General features: G+C 44.5%; 1 protein-coding gene across 1 annotated transcript in view; it reads right to left on the reverse strand.

Annotated features, from left to right (window-relative positions):
- Window positions 1–315: 315 nt before the first annotated feature.
- Window positions 316–20,244, reverse strand: part of LOC120935916 (oocyte zinc finger protein XlCOF7.1-like) — a 120,102-nt gene continuing 100,173 nt past the window's right edge. Inside the window, exons 10-11 of the mRNA XM_040347945.1 lie at window positions 4,626–4,761; window positions 316–1,408 (exon numbers count right to left, since the gene is read on the reverse strand). Coding sequence (XP_040203879.1) covers window positions 432–1,408; window positions 4,626–4,761 — 1,113 coding nt within the window. The 3' untranslated portion in view covers window positions 316–431. The remainder of the gene's footprint in view (window positions 1,409–4,625; window positions 4,762–20,244) is intronic.

Here is a 20,244-nt window from a genome sequence, read left to right on the forward strand (position 1 = left end):
TATTAGGAGCAATGCACACTGGGAGATTTCCACGGACGGCGCATGCGCCGTTCGTGAAAAACGTCAATCACGTCGGGTCACAGCACATTCACATAAAACACGCCCCCCCCCGTTCCAAATTTGAATTAGGCGGGCTTACGCCGGCCGATTTACGCTACGCTGCCGCAACTTACGGAGCAAGTGCTTTGAGAATACAGCACTTGCCCGTCTAAGTTGCGGAAGGCGTAACGTAAATCGGATACGTTACGCCGCCGCAAAGATACGCCGCTGGACGAGAATCTGGCCCTTACTGCGCTTAAGGGCAAGAATACGGCTTCTACCCTCTGTGAGATCTTTGATGTCTATCAAGCACTAATTTCTGTAAAAAAAAAACATTTCCCTCACCCTTCCAATGTCTGTGAAGATGAGACACCTGCGAAATTTTTTTTCCCTTACTCACGGAAGGATCGCTGCTTCTTAAATGTGTGAGAACTTTTATGTCTAACAAGGGCTGACTTCTGCGAAAAACATTTCCCGCACTCAGGACAGGCATACTGCTTCTCCTCTGTGTGAGACCTCTGATGTACGTAAAGATGGGAGGACTGTGAAAAAGTTTTCCCACAGTCAGGACAGGAATACGGCCTCTCCCCCGTGTGAATCCTTTGATGTTTGTAAAGACTGGACTTTTCCAAAAAACTTTTACCGCACTCCGTGCAGGAATACGGCTTCTCCCCCGTGTGAGATCTTTGATGTCTAACATAGTCTGATTTATGTAGATAACATTTCCCACAGTCAGTGCAGGAATACGGCCTCTCCCCTGTGTGAGACCTTTGGTGTTTAACAAGGTCTGATTTCTGTGAAAAACTTTTCACGCACTCAGGACAGGAAAACGGCCTCTCCCCTGTGTGAATCTTCTGATGTCTGTGAAGACTGGACTTCTCTGGAAAAGATTTTCCGCACTCAGGACAGGAATAAAGCTTCTCCCCCGTGTGAGTTGTTTGATGTCGGACAAGTTTTGATTTCTGTGGAAAAGATTTCCCACATTCAGAGCAGGAATACGGCTTATCTCTAGAGTGAATCCTGTGATGCTTGTAAAGATTGGAAATCTCTGAAAACCATTTCCCACACTCAGGACAGGAATAGAGATTTTTCCTCTTGTGAGTACTCTGATGCATGTAAAGGTCGAATAAAGAATTAAAACTGTCCCCACATTCAGGACAGGAACATTTCTCCTCCCCCTGAATTCCGGCACCTTCCCACACAGTATGAAGTTGCTCGGAGTCAGAGGAATTTGATGGTTTATCCACACTGTGAAGTCCTCCATCCATAGCTGAGCTCATTGTCTTTTCTCCTGAACAATCTCTTGTGATGTCCTCATCTTCCATTTTACAGCTTGAGGGTTTCTTTGAGGGTTTCTCAATGGCGTGTCCTGAAAAATATACAAATATGATCAATAGATACAAGTCGGTTAGTTCCCGAAAATCAAGATTCCATCTGAATCAGGTAGACTATAGTGAGCAGATGCTCTCTGTGGATATCCCAACCAGCTGTGACTTCCCCTCTTCAGTAAAAGGTCCTTTGTTCCTCCTCCTAGATCACTTCTACATTTACACAGCCTTGTCAGAAGAGCAGGAACCAATGAGGACTGGGAGGTGCATGCTCTTCATACAACCACAAGCCTAGGCACTGGGTCATGTGACCTCTGATAATGAAGAGGTTCAAAGTTCAGACTTGTAGAACCTTTAGCATAGAACAAGTGGCCATAGGCCTAGGGGTCTGGTGACGAGCAGCACTGGAGGGTGTTTGGAGAAGTGTTTTGTATTATTATTTTTTTTAAAGGTGTAATTAGGGTTGTCCCGATACCACTTTTTTAGGACTGAGTACAAGTACCGATACTTTTTTTCAAGTACTCGCCGATACTGAATACCGATACTTTTTTTTAAATGTGTCCCCAAATGCAGCCATGTCCCCGCACAAATGCAGCCATGTCCCCCACAGATGCAGCCACGTCCCCCCCATATATGCAGCCACGTCCCCCCCATATATGCAGCCACGTCCCCCCCATATATGCAGCCACGTCCCCCCCATATATGCAGCCATGTCCCCTCCATATATGCAGCCATGTCCCCCCCCCATATATGCAGCCATGTCCCCCCCATATATGCAGCCATGTCCCCCCATATATGCAGCCATGTCCCCCCCATATATGCAGCCATGTCCCCTCCATATATGCAGCCATGTCCCCCCCCCATATATGCAGCCATGTCCCCCCATATATGCAGCCATGTCCCCCCCATATATGCAGCCATGTCCCCCCCCCATATATGCAGCCATGTCCCCCCCATATATGCAGCCATGTCCCCCCATATATGCAGCCATGTCCCCCCCATATGCAGCCATGTCCCCCCCATATGCAGCCATGTCCCCCCATATGCAGCCATGTCCCCCCCATATGCAGCCATGTCCCCCCATATGCAGCCATGTCCCCCCCATATCCAGCCATGTCCCCCCCCATATATGCAGCCATGTCCCCCCCATATATGCAGCCATGTCCCCCCCATATATGCAGCCATGTCCCCCCCCATATCCAGCCATGTCCCCCCCATATATGCAGCCATGAGCCCCCCCATATTCAGCCCTGTCCCCCCATATGCAGCCATGTCCCCCCCCATATATGCAGGCATGTCCTCCTTACCTGCATGCTGCCGCGCCACCGCTTGGTTAATACGGGCGGGGAACATTACAGCTTTCATTTGAATAGCTGTAGTGTTTCGCGCAGCGCTGCGTATAGACACTCCCCCTTGCTCGGGATTGGACAGTTCACCCGAGCAAGGGGGAGTGTCTATACGCGGCGCGGCGGGAAACACTACAGCTATTCAAATGAATGCTGTAATGTTCCCCGCCCGTATTAACCAAGCAGCGGCGGCAGCGGGGATGCGGCGGCGGGGGGGGTGGGGAGAACGTATGGGGAGGAGTATCGGATCTGGCATTGGGGGCATTTGCGGGAGTACAAGTACTCCCGCAAATACTCGGAATCGGTCCCGATACCGATACTAGTATCGGTATCGGGACAACCCTAGGTGTAATGTTTATTTTTTATACACAAACAAACAAGTACACAGGTATACATTTGAGCAAACATCGCTCAGATCTTAATGAAAACAGTCTTCTGCTATCCAGTCAAAAAACACAAAGCGACATGAGAATTACATTTCTAATCTGCTTGGTTCAACCCTTATGGAGTCTAGGTACAGACATACATTTAACATAAGCCAGGGTTACAGCCTCATCCCATAGATCAGGGGGCAGGTGGTATTGTACGATCTGAGCTAACCCAAGAATCCTAAACCTTAGCAAACCTAAACAGTTATTTTTTGTTCTATGTTCCTCCTGACTTTTGCCCCCAAAAAGACTGTTAAAGGAGTTTTCGGTTACCCTTTAGCTGAAAGAAGAGGAACCAACCCACAATGTAGGATAGTGCTACTCTACACTTCAAAAGACTGAAAAAAAAAATACTCTGTTGTACTGTAATTAACTAAAGTAAAATAACACTGGATTCAACTTATGTGCCTCTCTGAAGAGCTAAGCTGCCTGTAGATGGTGCCAAGTCAGCAGGTGACCATACTCTCAGGACAGACTGGGCATAAAGAGGTGTATCAATGCATTAAAGATAAAGTAAATCCTGATGGGTTTTTACTTCCTCTTTATTTCCCTGCAAAGGTAAAGCGTAATGGGCTAGTGTGCATCGCATAGTAGCCCATTACGTGTCACTTACCTGAAACCGAAGCCTGCAATGTCCCTGATGTCCTCGCTGGCTTGAAGTGTCCATCTTCAGCCCTCTTTCTTCCGGGGGCCGCGGACTCCAGGTCTGTGACCGGCCCATAGTCGTGTGACGTCACTCACGGACATGTGCGGGAGCTGCCAGTAACGGCATTACCCCTCTAGAAACGTCACAGCGTGCCCTTTCTAAAGTATGCATGAGCCAGAAGAGATCACCATACAAGGACATTGTAAATATCTCCAAAACCGTGCAGGTTTAGGAGATATTTCCAGCACCTACAGGTAAGCCATAATATAGGCTTACTTGTAGGTGAAAGTGGTTGTACAACCACTTTAAGAGGCATTTGGAACAGAACAGGTACCCCTTTAGTCTGTCATATTGGGGGGGGGGGGGATCTGAGGGTCCCTATATTGTTTTTTAAAGAGAGCTTGCAGGTTTTACAGACCCTCACAACCAGTGGGCCAGGTTTGTGGGATTGTGGACTTTGACCTCATAAACATGGGGACATGTCTCCCTTGGCTTTTGGCATAGAAAATGGCAATTAATGATTTGCAAGATTCAGCTACCATTGACTAGATAGAGTTTGACCAATAGAGTTTGAATTCAGCAAGTTCACCCAACCGGTCGCAAACTGGACCTCCGTCCATTCAAGCTCATCACTATACAAAAATGATGTCTAAGTGAATAAAAATTCATTTAGAAGGGGGTTTACATGAGAGAAAAGAAGATCTAATGTGCAGGACGGGTATCAGTACAAGGAGGTGACTATTACCAACCTCTGACATCACTAATCTCCCGCCCTAGTCTGGACCAATCAGTGTGCAGTAACAGAGAAGAGATAACAGAAGAATATATGATGGCTCACCTGTGCTGATCTCTGTTGGAGTGTCCTCCTCTACGAATGTCCTCGTCATTCCAGCCTCCTCCGTATATTGCTGATCATCCCTCACATACGTCTCTTCTACTTCACCCTCAACTTTCACATTCATCAGATCTTCACCCTAAACCAACAGAATAGCGGAAAATACCATTGTTAAGGACACACACCCATGGCGACTCACTAACCACGCAGAGAAAGAGGAGATAACAATAATATCCTTTACCATTTTAGCAGACTGGTTTACCTTGCTGGTGGGAGCACACTGAAAAAAAAGTCTGAAATTCGCTAAGTTCAGAACTGGGTCCACATGAATTGCAATGATCATTGTCATGCAGGTCAGTTTATTGAGTTATGCATGTGGGTTGGACTCTAACCCGCGTGCCAACCATCTCTGGGGGTATCACCTCTCCTGCTGGGAGGAGAGGTTTTGACCTCCATATGTACCCACAAGTTATATTGACCAGACAGTTCTGATGGTTGGGTCGGGGTTAGGATTTCCGACACTGCTCGATCACAGCAATTCAACATCCTGCATGTGTAGACATAATCATTTTGTTGGTCCCTAGGTGGTTCTGTAGAACCAAGACATACTAATATTTTTGACCTTATTAGAGATTAAGGCAAAGATTCTCGTCCAGCGGCGTAAATTTGTGCGGGCGTAACGTATCGGCTTTACGTTACGCCTCCGCAACTTACACAGGCAAGTGCTGTATTCTCAAAGCACTTGCTCCGTAAGTTGCGGCGGCGTAGCGTAAATCGGCCGGCGTAAGCCCGCCTAATTCAAATTTGGATCAGGGGGGCGTGTTTTATGTAAAACTACTGTGACCCGACGTGATTGACGTTTTTGCGGAACGGTGCATGCGCCGTCCGTGGAATTTCCCAGTATGCATTGCTCCAAAGTACGCCGCAAGGACGTCATTGGTTTTGACGTGAACGTAAATGACGTCCAGCCCCATTCACGGGCGACTTACGCAAGCGACGTAACTTTTTCAAATTTCGACGCGGGAACGACGGCCATACTTAACATTGGCTGCGCCTCATATAGCAGGGGCAACTTTACGTAAACGTTGTAACTTTACTGCGTCGGCCACGCGTACGTTCCGGAATTTGCGTATCTAGCTAATTTGCATACTAAACGCGGAATTCGACGGAAGCGCCACCTAGTGGTCAAAAAAAATATGCAGTTAAGATCCGACGGCGTAAGAGACTTACGCCTGTCGGATCTAATGGATATCTATGCGTAACTGATTCTAAGAATCAGACGCATAGATACGACGTGTCGGATTAGGACTTACGACGGCGTACATGACGCTGCGCCGTCGTAAGTCCTTTCAGAATCTGGGCCTAAATATATTTTTTGGTGCTCTTAATTACCCCAATTCCAAAAACGTTTGCCCCTTTCCAGCTCAGGCTAATTTTCAGATTTCAGCGTTATCTCACTTTGAATGAAAATTACTCAGTCATGCAACACTGTACACAAAAAAAAAAAAAAAAAAAAATTCTTGATACAGATGGAGCTTTTTTTTTTATATTTAAACACCGCAGTTTTTTTTTTTTTTGTTAAATAAACAAAAAAAAAAAAAAAAAAATTTTAGAAAGAAAAGCATGTTTTCTTAGTTTAATTATAAAATGTTGAAAGCAAATTTTCTTTATAAATTCGGGACAAAATTTATACGACTACATTTCTTTGGTAAAAGTAACCCAAATCAGTGTATATTATTTACTCTGTGTGCAAGTTATAGAATCTAGAAGCTATGGTATGTTACATTGAAAATTGATTAATCCTGAGTCCCTATCTCATTTCTTGAGGCCCAAAAATGGCAGGACAGCACAAATACCCCCCAAATGACCCATTTTTAAAAACTAGACTGCCAGAGGGATTTAGTAAGAGACGTGGTTGTAATTTTTTTTTTTTACAACAATTTTTTGAAAAAAATTAAGAAATCAGACTTGTTTGTTTTTTTTTTTTTACAAAAGTTGTTTCTTACACACAGCATATGCATACTTGCAGTTACACCCCAAAACATATTCTGCTACTCCTCACAAGTATAGAGATGCCACGTGTGAGAATTCTTTCACAGCCAAGCCACATAGAGAGGCTCAAAATCCAAGAAACACCTTTAAGCTTTCAAGGAGCATAAATGACGCATCTAATTTCCTTACTACCTATCACATTTTAAAGGCCCTGGAGCACCAGGAAAGTGGAAATACTCCATTTTACAAAGAAAATACCAGAAAGTTAATTCTATGAGGCATAATACGTCTTTTGAACATATTTTTTACCACAAGTTTTTTGGGGAAATGTGGAAAGAAAATGAAAACGTATTTTTTACACAAAGTTGTTAATAAAATATTCCTAACACACAGCATGGGCATACCAAGTATTACACCCCAAAATACATTCTGTTACTCCTCCAGAGTGTGGGGATACCACGTGTAAGACTTTGTTACAGCCTAGCCACATAGAGATGCCCAACATCCAAGGAGCACCTTCAGGCGTGCTAGGAGCATAAATTACATATCTAATTTCCTGACTACCTATCACATTTTTGAAGGCCTTGGAGCACCAGGACAATGGAAATAGTCACAAAATGACCACATATTGGAAAGCAAATACCCCAAAGTATTTTCCATGAGGCATAGTGAGTCTTTTGAACATGTCATTTTTTGCCACATGTTTTTGGAAAGTGTGGAAACAAAATTAAATGATTTTTTACAAAAAGTTGACAACTTATAAGATATTTCTAACACACAGCATGGGCATAGTTATGCCCCATACACACGATCGGGCTTTAGCCCGGCCAAACTCAAATCGGAATTCCAAAGAAATTCCATTGGAGTACAAGAGAACGTGTTCTCTATCTAAACTTTGATGGAATTCCTCAGAAAAAAGTCTGATGGGGCATACACACAGTCGGAATTTCGGATGGAAAAAGTCTGTCTGACTTTTACGGGGCTTAAGAATTACACCCCAAAATACATTCTACTAATCCTCCTGTGTATGGTCATATCACATGTGTGAGACTTTCACAGCTTAGCCACATAGAGAGGTAAACAATCCAAGGAGTACCTTCAGGTGTTCTAGGGGCATAAATTACACCTCTAATTTCCTGACTACCTATCACATTTTAGAAAGCCCTGGAGCACCAGGATGGTGGAAACAACTACAAAATTACCATATTTTGGAAATCAGACAACCCAATGTTTTTTCTAAGAGGCATAAGGAGTCTTTTGAATTTATTTGCCACACATTTTTGGAAAATGTGGAAAGAAAATGAAAATGTTGCCAATCAAGAAAGAATTTCTAACGCAAAACATGGGCATACTTAAAATTACACCTCAAAACACATTCTGCTACTCCTCCCGAGTATGGAGATACTAGAAGTGTAAGACCTTTTCAACTTTTGGACTAATTATGTACCCAACAACATGTGTAACAGAAAAATCAACACTGTATAGAAAACAATGTACTGTAATGATTACCCCAGTACGAGTGTGTGTGTGTTTTTTCCCCCTGGTGGCATAATAAACCCATTGGTCACGATATACAGATCTGGCTGTGTCCTTCAAAGAACGGAAGAGAAAGATCATCTTGTAGAGTCCACATATTGGGCCAAATCCACAAAAGGGATACGACGGCGTAACTGCTGTTACTCCGTCGTATCCCTGTTCCTAACTATGGAACTGATGCACAGAATCAGTTTCACATAGTTAGGCAGAAGATCCGACATGTGTAAGGGACTTACACTGCCGGATCTTAGGATGCAGTACCGCATCCGCCGCTGGGGGCATTTTGTGTCGAAATGCCGCCTCGGGTATGCAAATTAGCACTTACGGAGATCCACGAAGCTTTTCAGCTTCGTTTTTTCTCCGTAAGTTTTAGTTTGCATCCGCAAAATTAGGGCTGCTTTTACAAGGTGTAAAGTTAGTACACCATGTAAAAGCAGACCTTTCTGTCCAGCGACGCAATTTTTTTTTAATATTTTTTTTCCGCCATATCTTTTTTTTTTCCCAACGCAACTTTATTGACCCGTCGCAATCCACAAAGCTCGTCGTAACGTAATTTCGCGCTATGCACGTCGGGAAAATGAAGTCACGAGCATGCGCAGTACGGCCTAATTTAAATGGGAATCGCCCCCATTTGAATAGGAACGCCTTGCGCCGGCGGAATTTAAGTTACACAGCCCAAAATTTCTAGGTAAGTGCTTTGTGGATCGGGCACTTAGGTAGAAATTTTAAGGCAGTGTAACTTAAATGGAAAAAAATAAGTTACGCCGGATCTTTGTGGATTTGGCCCTTTGTCTCCACATGTCAGAGTGTTCAATCACTTTATGTTACAGACCTCAACTCCACCTACCTGATGATGGTGGGGGATGGTGTGACCTTTCTGTGTAGAATCCCGGGAATACAGAGGACAGGGGCATCTCTCTGGTGGGTTCACATTACTGGATCCATCTGTAGGAAACACACACACTGACTGAATACATTGTTTCTATGTGTTTATCAGATGATGGGGGATCTAGGTGGAGCCTCTGTACTGCTCTCTCCTTTACAATAAAGTCTCCTCTTACCCGGTGATGTGAGGGGTGGCGGATTCTCCATCATGACGTCCTTGTAGTGATCCTTGGGTGCTTCTGCAAACTCTTCCATCACACCATACTCCTCATCCTCGTCTTTATACTCTTCTTTAACAACAATATTATAATCTCCGAGGTTTCCACTCTGAATATATTATAAACATAAATTTGTTCAAATATGCTGTGTATAAATCATAACTACCAATAATTGTTGATCATTTACCTGTTCATTGTGAGGGAAGGTGTGCCCTTCCTGTGTGGAATCCCGGGAATACAGAGGACGGGGACATCTCTCTGGTGGGTTCCCATTACTGGATCCATCTGTAGGAAACACACACACTGACTGAATACATTGTTTCTATGTGTTTATCAGATGATGGGGGATCTAGGTGGAGCCTCCGTACTGCTCTCTCCTTTACAATAAAGTCTCCTCTTACCCGGTGATGTGAGGGGCGGCTGATTGTCCATCATGACGTCCTTGTAGAGATCCTTGTGTCCTTCTAAATACTCCCACTCCTCCATGGAGAAATAGACAGTGACATCCTGACACCTTATAGGAACCTGACACACACAATGATACAGTCACCATCCAGACACACCCCTTGTCTGTTACTGGATAATGTCCCAGAATTCCTAGCACCGCTCACCTCTCCTGTCAGCAGCTCCATCATCTTCTTGGTGACTTCTAGAATCTTCTGCATGTTGTGTCTCTCAGGTTTTAGGGAGTCACATGGAGGCACTGTGATGGTCATATGATCACCTGACTTTACAAGAGGAAATCTCTATATTGGAAAACCAATAGGAATATCATGTTAGAATCCCAGAATCCTCCTCACCTCTCCGGTCAGGTCTGTGTTTTATTATTAGCGATAAGAGTGATGTCATCTGACTTCCCAGACTCCTCCTCACCTCTCTGGTCAGCAGGTAGATGATCTCCAGGGTGAGATTTAATATTTTCTCAGTCATGTGACTCCGGTCGTCCTCCATCTTCATTGATGTGGTCTATCTGGGTTTCTCTGTAGACAGATAGCAGAAAATTATTTGGATGGAATTGGTTGTACAATATTAGATTGGGGATATAAGGGGACGGGCTGCCCCCAGTGGCACATGTAGATTTGGTTGCTTTAAATGATAGGTTTGGGGAATGCTTTAAAGCTGTACAGGGAACAGCATGACTTTCAGGGACGCCATCCACAGCAGTATACTTAGTGAGTACTGGAGTCAGGTGTGTCTGTATGAAGAACCAAAAGACCTAAATGCAGAGTCAGAAGCTCAAAACTTTACAGGGTACATCCCCAAACCCAGAGGGCAGGCTCAGTATCAGTGTGTTGGCTCTGGCGATAGTGAATGTATGGGATACAGGGAGAGCTTGTTCAATAGGGACTCCATAAAGTTCTCCTACATGTGCCGGTACTGTAGATTGCTACTTGTTGGTTCTAGTGTATCTAAAGAACCAGGGTCTGCATAAAGGGGTATAAAGATACACTACTACAAAAGAGTTATAGCATCAAGACAAGAACAAGAGAGTAGTTGCTATGTGTTACCAAGTGAAGGAACAAGCTACAAGCAACCAGTCATTAGGTGTGGTACATAGTAAGGTGACAGGTCCTCCGGTAGCAAAGGAGTCATTGTCTGGTTCCCGCTCTAGCGCTCAGTTTCCAGTAGCAACAAAAACCGAACCTGCGTTACAGAGCATGAAGACTACGATATGTGCACGACGGGACCCCATTCTGTTACTGGGAGAGAGGAAACAGAGGTACACTGGACTGGCTCAGCACATCCCTCTTAATGCAACATCTAATGCACACGATCATTTTTCGGCATGTAAAAAAACGATGTTTTTCGTCATGTAGAAAAAATGACGCCTTTACAACGTCATCATTAAAACGACGTTGCCCACACACAATCGTTTTAAAAAAATGCTCTAGCAAAGCGCGGTGACGTACAACATGTACAACGGCACTATAAAGGGGAAGTTCCATGCGGATGACGCCACCCTTGGGGCTGCTTTAGCTGATTCCGTGTTAGTAAAAGACGATTTGCGCTTTTCTGTCTGTTACAGTGTGATGAATGTGCTTACTCCATTATGAACGGTAGTTTTACCAGAACGATCGCTCCCGTCTCATAACTTGCTTCTGAGCATGCACGGGTTTTTAACGTAGTTTTTGCCCACACACGATAATTTTTTACAACCCGAAAAACGACATTGTTTAAAACGACGTTAAAAAATGCAGCATGTTCGAAAAAAAAATTGTTGTTTTTCAGAACCCGAAAAATTATGTGAAGCCCACACACCATTTTAAATGACATTTTTTTAAAACTACGTTTTTTTCATGCCGAAAAAAAATGATCGTGTGTACGCAGCATAAGTTACAGTGGGTAGTGACATGGGACTACACTTTTTAGAAGATAGAAGATCTCTGTACTTTAATTCCTGCACACAGTGAAAGAGGAGCTCCACCCAAAAGAAAGTGGGTACCTGGTTTGACAGGTACCCACTCCCACTTCCAGCTGATCTTGCTGCAGAAAAGTAATCCGGAAGTTCGGTCGCCTATCTCCTTCCCCCCTGCCCCGCCGGGCCATTCACAAAGTGCAGCGCAGCATACGCAGTAGGGAACTGGCTGCGAAGCCGCTAGGATTCACTGCCAGTTTCCCCTACAAGAAATGGCGACAGCAGCACCCGAGAGCTGATTGAAAAAATCAGATGGGGTGAAGACACCGCTGTATTTGACTTACATGACCCCTGGAAATCCCTGCGTCGCGAACACGCTCTTCCTTTGCTCGGTCTTCTCGGCTCTTCATTAGATAGATTGATAGCAGCACAGCCATTAGTTTGCATTGCTGTCAATCAACTCCAATGACGCATTGGGTCAGGGGGCGGGGCCGAGTCCTGTAGTCGGCGGCTATGGACGCCGATTACAGGACTCGGGAGCGCGCCCGCAAGGTAACCACCTTGGAGGAGTGCTTCCCAGAGGGGGTTATCAGAAGCGAGGGGGGGGGGGGAGCCGAGACAGCCGCCGAGGGACCACAGAAAACGTGGATCGGGGCCACTCGACGTCACTCTTGCGCATGAGTGACGTCATCGCGGCTCTGGCCAATTATAGAGAGAGGGAAAATGGGCTCAGTGTAGGCTTCCTGGCAGGCTCAGGCATGCGGAGCTGCGAACACGCCAGAGCTCATTCTTAATAATCATAAGCCTAGGCTAATGACCAGACAAGAAACGGGAAGTGGGCTGTATAAGGTATTTACGGGCGTAAAAAAAAATGTTTTACTATCCAAAGTTAAAACAACAAGGGCAGAAGATTTAATAGATGGAGAGTTGAAAAAAATGACTGAAGGTCCGCTTTAAAAGTCAGCAGCGCTACAGTATTTGTATTTTTTTTTTCTGAAGGAGCCTGGAGCTCCAATTGAAGGATCATCTCTAAGTTGGGGAACTGCCTTAAAGAGCGGGTTCACCCTAAAAAATATATATTTTTTTTCTAGCATTAAATCAATCATAGTAGCGCGAGCTACAGTATGCCTTTATTTTATTTTTTGGCCCCGTACTCACAGTTTAATCCCGTAGTGAAGTTTCAGACTCCACTCGGGGAATGGGCGTTCCTATGCATAGGGAAGATGATTGACGGCCGGCTATGGCGCGTCACGCTTCTCCGGAAATAGCCGAAATAGGACTTGGCTCTTCGCGGCACCTGCGCCTAGTCTGTGGGCAGGCGCAGTGAAGAGCCGAGACCTACTCCGGCTAATTTCGGGAAGCGTGACGCGCCATAGCCGGCCGTCAATCATCTTCCCTCTCCATAGGAACGCCCATTCCCCGCGGGGAGTCTGAAAATTCACTATGCCATTAAACTGTGAGTACGGGGCCAAAAAAATAAATAAAGGCATACTGTAGCTCGCGCTACTATGCTTGATTTAATGGTAGAATGTTGTTATTGAGGGTGAACCACCGCTTTAATGTTAGATTCTTCAAATGACTGCAGTCTTCGCCTGGTTCCAGGCATTGATAAGCGAAAGGTACCCCCGCATGTAGGTCAAAGATGACTCCACCCACAAGCTCCCATTGTCTTAAATGGGGTTCAGATTCGGCACCTAAACTTTAATTATATTCTGTGGACCCGTCTCACACCCAACCCAGGAATGTTCATCTCATCTCCCAGTGAGAAGGTGACACATCTCCAAAATGGGAAGAGAATGTACTGGCCCTATAAGTGGGGAAATGTTCTGACCCTGAAGATGTTAATCTAGGTCTCCACACTATATATGTGTGTATCATCATCTGCTGGAGATAAAAGACATCACAGTGACTATGGATGAAGAAGACAGACATGACGGGGTTACTGGGTGTAAATAAAAAATAAGATCTTATTACCTCCTCTGCTGCCACTTCCAGCAATGGCTTTTCTCTACTTCCTCCCAACTCACCTCTCACCCGGAACTTCCTTTCTGTATGTGACATCACTTCCTGTCTTTACCTGACATCACTTCCTGTCTGTTTCCAATGGAGACTTTTTGTCTCTGTATAAGCGAGATCACCATCTTGTGGAGCTCAGAGGAACTGCAGCCCTGGTAAAGGTTTAAAGGGGTTGTAAAGGTTAATTTTTTATTTTCTAATTAGGTTCCTTTAAGCTAGTGCATTGTTGGTTCACTTACCATTTCCTTCGATTTCCCTTCTAAATTTTGTTTTCTTTGTCTGAATTTCTTACTTCCTGTTCCTCCTCAGTAAGCTTGCCCCCATCATCCGAGCCGCTCTGGCAGGGGGTTAGTCAGCGTGCTCGCCCCCTCCCTTGGGACCACATCCCTGCGGGGAGACGCTGTGAATATTTTTTTTATCAAAGGTTTGAGTGTGTTTATTTCCGGCTTGCTTTTTTACATATGAATGAGTAAGGGTATGATGTGTCCCTTAGTCATCCACCAATCGGGAGCCCCCAAAACTGCCATCACCTCCCATGATAAGGGCATATGGTTTGGTACTGTTTGGGGGCATGTACACTCGCCGCCCACCCCATTCCAGGCCTGCCTGACTGCATTATCTAATCAGGACTTGGTAAGGATTGTATGGGAGATCACATGAATTTTTACATTTGGAATTCCTCCTTGAATTACATACCAGACCTGCAGGGACTAAAATAACGTCCCACTGGCAGAACAATGGGATTTACTTTAACTCGCTGACATTTATGGTGAGGCTTATTTTATCCCACTAACACCAATGATGGGGCTTATTTTATCCCACTAACACCAATGATGGGGCTTATTTTATCCCACTAACACCAATGATGAGGCTTATTTGATCTCACGGACACCGTCACCAACAATGGTGATTATTTTATCCCACTGGCATAACAATAGGATTTATTTTATCCCACTGACACCAACGTTGGAGCTTTTTTTTTTCAAACTGACACCAACAATGGGACTTATTTGATCTCACGGACACCAATAATCGTGATTATTATTTTATCCCGCTGGCATAACTATTATTTTATCCCACTGGCATAACAATGGGATTTATTTTATTCCACCGACACCAACAATGGGGCTTATTTTATCTCACTGACACCAATAATGGGCCTTCTTTAATCTCACGGACACCAATGACGAGACTTATTTTATCTCACGGACACCAATGACGAGACTTATTTTATCTCACGGACACCAATGACGAGACTTATTTTATCTCACGAACACCAACAATCATGATTATTTTATCCCACTGGCATAACAATGGGATTTATTTTAGACATGTGCGGTTCGCTTCGTACGTATTTCCGAAAATTCGTACGAATTTCCGAAAAGTCTTACATTCAGAAGCATCCGAAATACGAATTGCTATGCTTCCGAATTTTACAAAATACGAAATTTCGTTGACGAATTTCGAAACCGAATTTCTTACAACGGTCGGAAACATGACTGGTGTTTTGTTGACCAATCAGAGGTTTTCTTCTTCTGCTGCTGAGTGAGGGTTCGGAAGATGACCTTTTTAAATATGGGAGTGGGAGACTGGTACTGGTAGTCACTGGGAGATTTAGAATCAGACAAAATAAGAATGTTCATTAAAGTGGAGTTCCACCCATAAATATAACATTACATCTCCTCTTGAGAAGAGGAGAATAAGGGGGGATATGATCAACATGTACAAATATATAAGAGGTCCATACAGTGAACTTGGTGTTGAGTTATTCACTTTACGGTCAACACTGAGGACAAGGGGGCACTCTTTACGTCTAGAGGAAAAGAGATTTCACCTCCAAATACGGAAAGGTTTCTTCACAGTAAGAGCTGTGAAAATGTGGAACAGACTCCCTCCAGAGGTGGTTCTGGCCAGCTCAGTAGATTGCTTTAAGAAAGGCCTGGATTCTTTCCTAAATGTACAGAATATAACTTGAGTATTAAGATTTGTAGGTAAAGTTGATCCAGGGTAAATCCGATTGCCTCTCGGGGGATCAGGAAGGAATTTTTTCCCCTGCTGTAGCAAATTGGATCATGCTCTGCTGGGGTTTTTTGCCTTCCTCTGGATCAACTGTGGGTATGGAGTTGGGTGTATAGGATTTTACTGTGTTTTTTATTTTGTTTTTTTTATTTTTTGTGGTTGAACTGGATGGACTTGTGTCTTTTTTCAACCTGACTATGTAACTATGTAACTATGTAACATCAGTAGTTTTAAAAAAATGTCATTAGTCCTTTACGAAAAAAAAAAATATTTTTAGATGCCTTCAAAGTGTTGTTGCTAGACAGAATAGTTAATCTTCCCACTTCCTGCACCTAGGTGCTTAATGCTTCCTAACCTACACCGCACAGACTCCTGGAAATGTAGTGGGTGTAACTTTCCAGGAGTCTGTGCACTCCCCAGTCTCAAAGAATCATGTGACTTGGACAGCACAGGTGCTGATCTGACACTGCTTGTGCAGCACTGAGCATGTGCAAGGCTGAAATCCAGGAAGTCATACAGTCTGGCTTCATGATGCCCACACTTAAGATGGCCCCAGTCAATTTCTATTTTATAAAGTGTCTAAATGCTGTAACAACCTAACAAAACGGACCTTAGTTTACAGACTAACTTTACTAGAATACATTAAGCTTGTGTATTACAGGGGTATTTATATATAAAAAGTGAAATTGTGGCCGGAACTCCGCTTTAATATCGTTTTACTAATGTCATAATAATTACGATTATTTGTTATGATGAAGTTAAAAACCCAGGAAGTCAGCACAGCACAGGGATGGTGGGAGCCCCTCATAGTGAGCAAAGCACAGGGATGGAGGGAGCCCCTCATAATGAGCAAAGCACAGGGATGGTGGGAGCCCCTCATAGTGAGCAAAGCACAGGGATGGAGGGAACCCCTCATAATGAGCAAAGCACAGGGATAGTGGGAGCCCCTCATAATGAGCAAAGCACAGGGATGGAGGGAGCCCCTCATAATGAGCAAAGCACAGGGATGGTGGGAGCCCCTCATAGTGAGCAAAGCACAGGGATGGAGGGAACCCCTCATAATGAGCAAAGCACAGGGATAGTGGGAGCCCCTCATAATGAGCAAAGCACAGGGATGGAGGGAGCCCCTCATAATGAGCAAAGCACAGGGATGGTGGGGAACCCCTCATAATGAACAAAGCACAGGGATGGAGGGAACCCCTCATAATGAGCAAAGCACAGGGGTGGTGGGATCCCCTCATAATGAGCACAGCAGGGGCACAGCCCCAGGAGGAAGTCAGCACAGCACAGGGATGGTTGGAGCCCCTCATAATGAGCATAATGAGTCGACGACTGCCATTGGATTGAATTTTAAAAAACGACGTTGCCTACACACCATCGTTTTTTCAAAATGCTCTAGCAAAGCGTGGTTACGTTCAGCACGTACGGCGGCACTCTGTTCCATTCAAGCTCGCGTCATAACTTGCTTCTGAGCATGCACGGGTTTAAAAACGTTGTTTTAAACGTCGTTTTAGCCTACACACGATCATTTTTTATGACACAAAAAACGACGTTTTGAAAAACTACATAAAAAATGTTCGAATTTTTTTTTGTCGTTTTTCAGAAGACATAAAACAACGTTTTGCCCACACACGGTCATTTTAAATGACGTTTTTAAAAATGTCGTTTTTTTTTTCACAAAAAACGACCGTGTGTATGCGGCATGAGAGTCTCTTGTATAACTGGTCTGATAAAAGACAGAGCATCTATGAGGCAGGCTTTACACAGGGTTTTACCCTGCAGTACCTTTAGCAGCAGTGGCGTAGCGTGGGTTGTCAGCGCCCGGGGCAAGGTAAGTAATTTGCGCCCCCCTAATCCGCTGACTTTTCGCACGCCCCGAGTCCATTCCCTTCCTACCAGTGGCGGCTGGTGCTCAAAATTTTTGGGGGGGCGCAAACGAAAAAAAAAAAATTGCAGCCTCACTGTGCCCATCACATGCAGCCACTGTGCCATGCCACCAAATGCAGCCACTGTGCCATCAATTGTCACCACTGTGCCATGCCATCAAACGCAGCCACTGTGCCATCAATTGTCACCACTGTGCCATGCCATCAAACAGCAACTGTGCCATCAATTGTCACCACTGTGCCATGCCATCAAACGCAGCCACTGTGCCATCAATTGTCACCACTGTGCCATGCCATCAAACGCAGCCACTGTGCCATCAATTGTCACCACTGTGCCATGCCATCAAACACAGCAACTGTGCCATCAATTGTCACCACTGTGCCATGCCATCAAACACAGCAACTGTGCCATCAATTGTCACCACTGTGCCATGCCATCAAACAGCAACTGTGCCATCAATTGTCACCACTGTGCCATGCCATCAAACGCAGCCACTGTGCCATCAATTGTCACCACTGTGCCATGCCATCAAACGCAGCCACTGTGCCATCAATTGTCACCACTGTGCCATGCCATCAAACGCAGCCACTGTGCCATCAATTGTCACCACTGTGCCATACCATCAAACGCAGTCACTGTGCCATCAATTGTCACCACTGTGCCATGCCATCAAACAGCAACTGTGCCATCAATTGTCACCACTGTGCCATGCCATCAAACGCAGCCACTGTGCCATCAATTGTCACCACTGTGCCATGCCATCAAACGCAGCCACTGTGCCATCAATTGTCACCACTGTGCCATGCCATCAAACGCAGCCACTGTGCCATCAATTGTCACCACTGTGCCATACCATCAAACGCAGTCACTGTGCCATCAATTGTCACCACTGTGCCATGCCATCAAACAGCAACTGTGCCATCAATTGTCACCACTGTGCCATGCCATCAAACGCAGCCACTGTGCCATCAATTGTCACCACTGTGCCATGCCATCAAACGCAGCCACTGTGCCATCAATTGTCACCACTGTGCCATGCCATCAAACGCAGCCACTGTGCCATCAATTGTCACCACTGTGCCATGCCATCAAACGCAGCCACTGTGCCCCTCAACTGTGCCCCCCTAATCCGCTGACTTTTCGCACGCCCCGAGTCCATTCCCTTCCTACCAGTGGCGGCTGGTGCTCAAAATTTTTGGGGGGGCGCAAACGAAAAAAAAAAAATTGCAGCCTCACTGTGCCCATCACATGCAGCCACTGTGCCATCAAACGCAGCCACTGTGCCATGCCACCAAATGCAGCCACTGTGCCATCAATTGTCACCACTGTGCCATGCCATCAAACGCAGCCACTGTGCCATGAAGAATGAGCCTAAACGCGTTTCATCTCTATACAGATGAGTCTTCTTCAGGGAGATAATAAATTGGTGTAGTGCTACTTATAATTTTTACATACATCAATAAAAAACAAAAATGTCCAGGTGAATTACAGTCTTCATTTGTGTCTTCCTTAAGGCCTAATGTACACTGCTGCTGGTAAACGGACATTATCAGTACATGTACATAGGGTCGTTTATAGAAGCAGTTCGGATGTTCAGAGGCATTTGAAACGCCAAATGCCTGTAAACGCTGCTTAACGCGGTGACTCACGTTTAGCAGCGTTCCGTTTACAGACTCATTTAAAAAAAAAAAAAAGAATTTAAGAAGAATCCTTGGGCTTCCCAGAAAGTGGTGTCTTTTTGTACTCCACAATATGGCTCAAAAATAAGACAAAGGCTCCATCGTGCGCTAACAAAAACAAAACTTTATTTAACCCACTCTTTCAAAAAGCAACTTACATTTAATTGTGCCCTCAAAGCGCACCCACATACAAACATCATTGACATTATAGTGCCGGTATGTCCGCCGGCATTACAAATACTGCACTTCCTAGATCAGTATACTGCGTAATGATGTCATCCAAAGCCCAACCCAGGCGCGTTTCGTCACCAAGACACGTAACTTCCTTATGGGCATCTGATTGGATGACTGCCTTCTCCCTTTTATAGCCACAGTTCCCAGCGCCGTTTTGTGTCAAAGCCCACCAGCACCATTTTGCAAAGGACTCCATATTATCCCTTTACTCTCGTGACCTCAGCGCCATCTTGTCATCTACCAATGCTAATGAAATCTTCCCGATCTCGACTACTAGCGCCATTTTAAAGATCATTGATGGTATTGCCTCCCAATTTTTATATTTCTACGCTATTATGTAAAATGTCATACTTTATAGGCTTGGCTCTAGCACCATGTTAAAATTAATAAATAATCTAGATATTCCTCTATCTACAAAAGTACTGAACACCACATTTCACATTTCTTGCTGTAATCAAAAACATTTCACATTTCTTGCTGTAATCAAAATATTACCATCATGATTTAAAGTTATTAAGAATTTTACAAATATACCTTAAAATAATCTGAAATACAGGAGATCCACTTTATGACACATTACCAAATATTTGTGCCTCAGAGCTAGGTATGTCTTCATCCTGTAGAAAGAAGAAACTTCTCCGATTGGTTGGGGCTCAATTTTATGTTAATTTATACTGTCCTGAGGAAGTTGAAGGGCAGAGTAAATCTGTGTATGGTGCAATGGATATACCAGAAAAAATATTTTCCGCACTCAAGACAGAAATATGGCTTCTCACCTATGTGAAAATCTCAAGGTTTGA

The sequence above is a fragment of the Rana temporaria genome, chromosome 4 (genome assembly GCF_905171775.1).
Source record: "Rana temporaria chromosome 4, aRanTem1.1, whole genome shotgun sequence".
In the NCBI taxonomy this organism is placed as follows: domain Eukaryota; kingdom Metazoa; phylum Chordata; class Amphibia; order Anura; family Ranidae; genus Rana; species Rana temporaria.